This window comes from Lithobates pipiens, unplaced genomic scaffold (genome assembly GCF_037356315.1).
Source record: "Lithobates pipiens isolate NorthernLeopardFrog02 unplaced genomic scaffold, aLitPip1_a1.2 Scaffold_19, whole genome shotgun sequence".
NCBI lineage: Eukaryota > Metazoa > Chordata > Amphibia > Anura > Ranidae > Lithobates > Lithobates pipiens.
This window is the reverse complement of record NW_027507764.1, coordinates 583,833,523-583,840,878: the sequence shown is the minus strand read 5'-3', so window position 1 is coordinate 583,840,878 and position 7,356 is coordinate 583,833,523. Positions and strand designations below refer to the sequence as shown.

Below are 7,356 nucleotides of genomic sequence, written 5' to 3'. Positions count from 1 at the left end.
GTTACCGAGGAAGGCGGGAACTATTATTATTATCGGCACATTTCTTGCCCATTTCATTTCCAGAGATTACAGATAGAAGTGTTCAGTAATCACCACTACTCACCTATCAGAGGGATAGGGGCGGAGCTCTCCTACTGGTCATCAGAGGGATAGGGGAGGAGCTATCCAACTGATCCATCAGAGTGATATGGGCAGGGCTCTCCTGACCCATCAGAGGGATAGGGGCGGAGCTTTCCCACTGATACCCCAGAGTGATATGGCGGAGATCTCCCACGGATACCCCAGAGTGACGCAAAGTTAGTGATTTACCTTTAAAGCAGGTGATGAAATTCTTCACTTTAGTGTCATCCAGGAAGAGCTGAAAAAGAAAATGGCAGAAATCAGACAGACTGACAGAACGGACCCTGACCTGATCATCATCATTATGTCATCGGAACAAGCTGCCGGGATCCTGTGTGACCGGGAAATTCCTACATCATGTCATTTATAGGAACTGCCGAGAGCCTGTGTGACCAGGGATTTCCTACATCATGATGTCATTTATAGGGACTTCTTGGATCCTGTGTGACGGGGGATTTCCTACATCATGATGTCATTTATAGGGACTGCCAGGATCCTGTGTGACCGGGGATTTCCTACATTGGTATGTAATCTATAGGAGCTGCCAGGATCCTGTGTGACTGGGGATGTCCTACATCATTATGTCATCTATAGGAGCTGCCGGGATCCTGTGTGATCGGGGATTTCCTACATCATGATGTCATTTATAGGGACTGCCAGGATCCTGTGTGATCGGGGATTTCCTACATCATGATGTCATTTATAGGGACTGCCAGGATCCTGTGTGATCGGGGATTTCCTACATCATGATGTCATTGGTAGGAACAGCCAGGATCCTTTGTGATCGGGGATTTCCTACATTATGTCATTCATAGGAGCTGCTGGGATTCTGTGTGATCGGGTATTTCCTACATCATAAAATCTTTATCTCAAAAGGGTAAAAAACGTTTGTTATAAATGATTATAAAGTGTGAGCTGGAGTTTGGCTTTAATTTGAGTGAGGGCACTCTAATAGATCACCAGGTAAAAACAGAGGAGGGGAGGAGCCTAAAAAAATAAATAAATAAAAAAGAAAAAGGTGTGCATGAGCTCATTTGACAGGAAAGTCTGCTAAAAAGAACACCAGAGGGCGCATCTAAGTGCAGCAGACTAACCACTAGCCGACCGGCGCATGGCGATGTACGTCGGCAGAATGGCACGGACAGGCAAATGGGCATACAGGTACGTCCCTTTAAATTTGCCGATGTGCCATCACGTGCACGCCGGTCGGGACCTCCGTGAGTCGGATCGTGGGTCCGGCGGACTCGATCGCTGCAGGGATATCCGCGATCGTCTCACGGGGAGGAAGAACGGGGAGATGCTAATGTGAACAAGCATCTCCTCATTCTGCCTAGTGACAGGACACTGATCTCTGTTCCCTGTGATCGGGAGCAGAGATCAGTGACGTGTCACACGCAGCCACTCCCCCCCCCCCACAGTTAGAAACACGCCCCTAGGACACACTTAACCACTACACTGCCCCTAGTGGTTAACCCCTTCACTGCCATTTACACAGGAATCAGTGCATTTGTATAGCACTGATTGCTGTATAAATGACAATGGTCCCAAAAATGTGTCAAAAATGTCTGATGGGTCCCCCACAATGTCGCGGTCCCGATAAAACAAAAAAAAAATCGCTGATCGCAGCCATTACTAGTAAAAAAAATATATATATTAATAAAAATGCCATAAAACAATCCTGTTTTGTAATTGCTATAACTTTTATGCAAACCAATCAATAGACGCTTATTGCGATTTTTTTTTTACCAAAAACATGTAGAAGAATACGTATCGGCCTAAACTGAGGGAAAATGTTTTTAATATATTTTTGAGGATATTTCTTATAGCAAAAAGTAAAAAAAAAAGTTTTTTTTTTCAAAATTGTCGTAAATTTTTTGTTTATAACACAAAAAATAAAAAAAATGCAGGGGTGATCAAATACCACCAAAAGAAAGCTCTATTTGTGGGGAAAAAATAGTACGCCAGTTTTGTTTGGGAGCCACATAGCACGACCGCGCAATTGTCAGTTAAAGCCACGCAGTGCCGAATCGCAAAAAGTGCTGTGGTCTTTGGCCAGCAAAACGGTCCGGGGCTTAAGCGGTTAATCTTTTTTTTTAATCCTTCTTTTACTCCATATTTAGTGGAGTTCAAGAAGACAAATCATAAAAGCAGAAGTATTCCTCCCAGGGACCCAAGTCATGCCGCAGCAACCTGGGACAATACAGCGCACAGCTGCCAGAAGCATAAATAGTGTTCTGTAGCCATCTTTGCTACTGGCGGCTCTGCACTGCATTAGCCCAGATCGCTGCTTTTATGATGTGCCTTCCTGAACTCCACTAAATATGGGAGTAAAAGAAGGATTTAAAAAAAAAAAAAAAAAAAAAAAAGGTACTTGCTAGATGCGCCCTCTGGTGTTCACTTTCAGCATTACGGATACCCTTCTATCTGCTGTGGATAAAACATTGACAAGCTTCGGCCCTCTATATTCTCCATAGATTACAGAGACCCACGGACAGTGGAGTCTGCATTTTTGTTCTCACTATGTAACATGCGTGTCGCAAGCAATGATTTTGGGCCCCCCCGACGTGTATGTATGTTCATGCTGGGTGTACGTTGGAGGTGGGGGGGCTCAACATTGTATGGGAGGTTTTAAGGCTTGGGTGTATCGGTCTTTATTATTTATTTTTTTTACACTTTTCACTTAACTTTATTGCCATCGCGTAGCAGACCAACAGCCCCCCCACGTGATTGCATTTTTACTGTGACAGGTTCTCTTTAACTAGACCCCTGATGTTTCCCTGCACTCCACTAAAGCTAAAAAAAAAAAAAAAAAAAAAAGTGCAGATCGCACTCTGGGGAAAGTGACAGCAAATACCAGAAGTCTCAAAATCCTTCTTGCTTCAGAATTTTTTTTTTTTTGCAAGCTGGGGGGAGGGGTGGTGTATGTGGCACTTCTGGGGTGGAGGAGGGAGGTATGTGGCACTTCTGGGGGGGTGGTAGAGGAAGGTATGTGGCACTTCTGGGGGGGTGGTATGTGGCACTTCTGGGGTGGAGGAGGGAGGTATGTGGCACTTCTGGGGGGTGGTATGTGGCATCTGGGGGGGAGGAGGGAGGCACGTGGCACTTCTGGGGGGGGAGGAGGGAGGCACGTGGCACTTCTGGGGGGGGAGGAGGGAGGCACGTGGCACTTCTGGGGGGGGGGGAGGGAGGCACGTGGCACTTCTGGGGGGAGGAGGGAGGCACGTGGCACTTCTGGGGGGGAGGAGGGAGGCACGTGGCACTTCTGGGGGGGGGGAGGGAGACACGTGGCACTTCTGGGGGGAGGAGGGAGGCAAGTGGCACTTCTGGGGGGAGGAGGGAGGCACGTGGCACTTCTAGGGGGAGGAGGGAGGCACGTGGCACTTCTGGGGGGGAGGAGGGAGGCACGTGGCACTTCTGGGGGGAGGAGGGAGGCACGTGGCACTTCTGGGGGGGGAGGAGGGAGGCACGTGGCACCTCTGGGGGGAGGAGGGAGGCACGTGGCACTTCTGGGGGGGAGGAGGGAGGCACGTGGCACTTCTGGGGGGAGGAGGGAGGCACGTGGCACTTCTGGGGGGGAGGAGGGAGGCATGTGGCACTTCTGGGGTGGAGGAGGGAGGCACGTGGCACTTCGGGGGGGAGGAGGGAGGCACGTGGCACTTCTGGGGGGAGGAGGGAGGCACGTGGCACTTCTGGGGGGAGGAGGGAGGCACGTGGCACTTCTGGGGGGGAGGAGGGAGGCACGTGGCACTTCTGGGGGGGGAGGAGGGAGGCACGTGGCACTTCTGGGGGGGAGGAGGGAGGCATGTGGCACTTCTGGGGTGGAGGAGGGAGGCATGTGGCACTTCTGGGGTGGAGGAGGGAGGCATGTGGCACTTCTGGGGGGGGAAAGGGGTCTTTGGACGCAAAGACTTCCACCTCAATGCCAATAATCGATTTGTCATGCCATATGTTAGAAGCAGCAGAAGGGTTAAAGGAGTTGTCCACCTTTGTGGCCATAGTTAGGGTGTAACATGAAACGTGGTCACTTTCCCCGACAGCTGAATTGCATAAAAATGAATTCAGTAAAAGAACATGTACATTCGTTCTGTGTGAATGGAGAAAGAAAAACTAAAAAAAAAAATATATATAGGGTAATTTTTTGTGCTGGAAACGTTTCTCACTAATTTAAATACCACAGTTGGCCACTAGATGGTGCTATTACAGCAGTTTCCTATGATACTTAGCGCCATCTAGTGGCCCAATGCAATATTTTACATTTTTAATCAATAATAAATTAAAAATAAATAAATAAAAAAACACGAACACATCTGACCAGCACAGAAAATTCATTTTTTTGCCCCATGCCCTTCCACTTGGTAAACTGCTATGAGAATTATTTTAGAACTACACCCAAAAACATACTTATAGTGATACACCCCCTTTATTGTGTTTCCCTGATCCTACTGGTCCACCTACCCCTCAACTCAAAAATCTGCACCGCCATAAAAAAAAAAGTCATCGGTGGGCGGCTTCTTCTTCCTTGATCTCTGTGCCAGCCCACCAATGAGGTCTGCGGTAGATCAGAAATTGGGCCAGTTCTGCAGGGAGAGGCAGAAATTTTGATCTATGGACATAGAGCTTGTACAGAGATCAATCTCTGAATGAAGGACTTCTGTACAACCAGCCTCGTGGGTTTTTGTTCAGCTCGATCTCACTGGAAGGTCCTGGCTTCTTCACCAGAGCCTTGGAAAACCAGGAAGACAGAAAGATTACAGAAAGATTTCCTTGGGAGATACTGGTGATGTAGCCTTCCCAGGAGGTAGCTGAAGGTCCTGGCTACATCACCAGAACCTCAGAAAACCATCAAGTCTGAAAAGTTGCAGAAAAAGATCCCTGGAAGGTACTGGTGATCTATTGGAACTGGTGATGTAGCCTTCCCGGAGGGGGGCAGCTGGAAGGTCCTGGATTCATCACCAGAGCCTCCACAAACTGGAAGTCCGAAACGTTACAGAAAGGGTTCCACAGGAGATACTGGTAATGTAACCTTCCCGGGGGGAGGGTCCTGATTTCCTCCAATCACAGAGGGGCCCTGAACGCCTCGCCAATCACGGGGGGGGGGGGCTGATCTCCTCCAATCATGGGGGAGGCTGATCTCCTCCAATCATGGGGGGGCTGATCTCCTCCAATCATGGGGGGGGGCTGATCTACTCCAATCATGGGGGGGGGGCTGATCTACTCCAATCATGGGGGGGGGGGGCTGATCTCCTCCAATCATGGGGGGGGCTGATCTCCTCCAATCATGGGGGGGGATGATCTCCTCCAATCATGGGGGGGGCTGATCTCCTCCAATCATGGGGGGGGGCTGATCTCCTCCAATCATGGGGGGGGCTGATCTCCTCCAATCATGGGGGGGGGCTGATCTCCTCCAATCATGGGGGGGGATGATCTCCTCCAATCATGGGGGGGGGCTGATCTCCTCCAATCATGGGGGGGGGGCTGATCTCCTCCAATCATGGGGGGGCTGATCTCCTCCAATCATGGGGGGGCTGATCTCCTCCAATCATGGGGGGCTGATCTCCTCCAATCATGGGGGGGGCTGATCTCCTCCAATCATGGGGGGGGGGCTGACCTTCTCCAATCATGGGGGGGGCTGATCTCCTCCAATCATGGGGGGGGGCGGATCTCCTCCAATCATGGGGGGGCTGATCTCCTCCAATCATGGGGGAGCTGATCTCCTCCAATAATGGGGAGGGTGATCTCCAATCATGGGGGGGGGCTGATCTCCTCCAATCACAGAGGGGCCCCTGATCTCCAATCACAGAAGGGCCACTGATCTCCTCCAATCACAGAAGGGCCACTGATCTCCTCCAATCACAGAGGGGCCCCTGATCTCCTCCAATCACAGAGGGGCCCCTGATCTCCTCCAATCACAGAGGGGCCCCTGATCTTCTCCAATCACAGAAGGGCCACTGATCTCCTCCAATCACAGAGGGGCCCCTGATATTGTCTCAGGCCTTCCTGGGCTCTCACCTGGCCCTGGTGGTCGATGTAATAGAAATATTCCCTCAGTCGTGGCCCCGGGCTCTGTCCCTGCACATAGCTCACCCAGCGGGGGGCGGGGAGCAGCCGGGACAGGCGGAGAGCCCGGAGTACAGGCCAGCGGGACATCCCTAGGACAGGCCGCATCGTCGCCATGGAACCGCCCCGCCCCTTCTCGGAGCGTACTCCGCCCCCCTTCGTCTACTTTACGCTTCCTAGCGTTCTTCGCCCCGCCCCTAATCTAATCGTCGCCTCCCCCCCTTTAACTGTCTTCCGCCCGTTCTCTCTTTCGCCCCTCCTCTTCCCGTTCACTCTCGTTCGTTCTCCGCCCGGAAACAACCAGGAGAAAAGTGGTTCCGTCTGTCAGCGTTCAGAAGGGGAGAGAATTGCTGACAGCTTAGTTGGTATATCAGTGATTACCGCCTAGCCCCGCCCCCTTTTGTATCCCCCTCCCCCCCCTGTATAAAAACTAAGAAATACTGCGCCCACCTCAGCAATGAGCCAACATAACAATTGTTAACCACTTCAGCCCCGGACCAATAAACACCTTAAAGTGGTGTTGCCACCAAAAAATTAAAACTGCTTAAAATTCGTAAAAAAAATAAATAATTGGCAAAAAAAAAATTTTTTACTCACCTCTAAATACCGGTTGCTAGGGAGTCCCTCGTAATCTGCCTTCCTCATTGCCCGGGCTGGTGACATCACTTCCCCTCACGCCGCACATTCACCTGGGACCTGTCATGTGTCCCAGGTGACTGTACGGCGTATCACGGCGCCCTGCGCCGCTCGCGCATGCGCAGTGGGTGCCCGGCTGTGAAGCCACAGCCGGGTGCCCACAGTATGCATGACGGCGCCGCGAGCGGAGCGGGGAGCGAGGGGGGGCTTCGTTCCCCCACATCGCTGGACCCTGGGGCAGGTAAGTGTCCGATTATTAAAAGCCAGCAGCTGCAGTATTTGTAGCTGCTGACTTTTAATTTTTTTTTTTTAGGGGGTACCCCACTTTAAGGACCAGAGGTCTTTTTCCAATTTCGCACTGCGCTGCTTTAACTGGTAATTGCGCGGTCATGCAATATTGCACCCAAACGAAATTTGCGTCCTTTTCTTCCCACAAATAGAGCTTTCTTTTGATGGTATTTGATTGCCTCTGCGATTTTTATTTTTTGCGATATAAATGGAAAAAGAGCGAAAATTTTGAAAAAAAAAGATATTTTCTTCTTT

General features: G+C 50.6%; 1 protein-coding gene across 3 annotated transcripts in view; it reads right to left on the bottom strand.

Moving 5' to 3' along the window:
• Positions 1-6,327, bottom strand: part of CUNH8orf82 (chromosome unknown C8orf82 homolog) — a 45,652-nt gene extending 39,325 nt beyond the window's left edge. For all 3 annotated transcript variants that reach the window (XR_013277722.1, XM_077493505.1, XM_077493506.1), the window contains exons 1-2: positions 6,130-6,327; positions 310-358 (exon numbers count right to left, since the gene is read on the bottom strand). Coding sequence is in view for 2 of the 3 variants with exons in the window: in XM_077493505.1 (XP_077349631.1) it covers positions 310-358; positions 6,130-6,294 (214 nt within the window). In the remaining variant the exon portion in view is untranslated. The remainder of the gene's footprint in view (positions 1-309; positions 359-6,129) is intronic.
• Between the last annotated feature and the right edge of the window lie 1,029 nt (positions 6,328-7,356).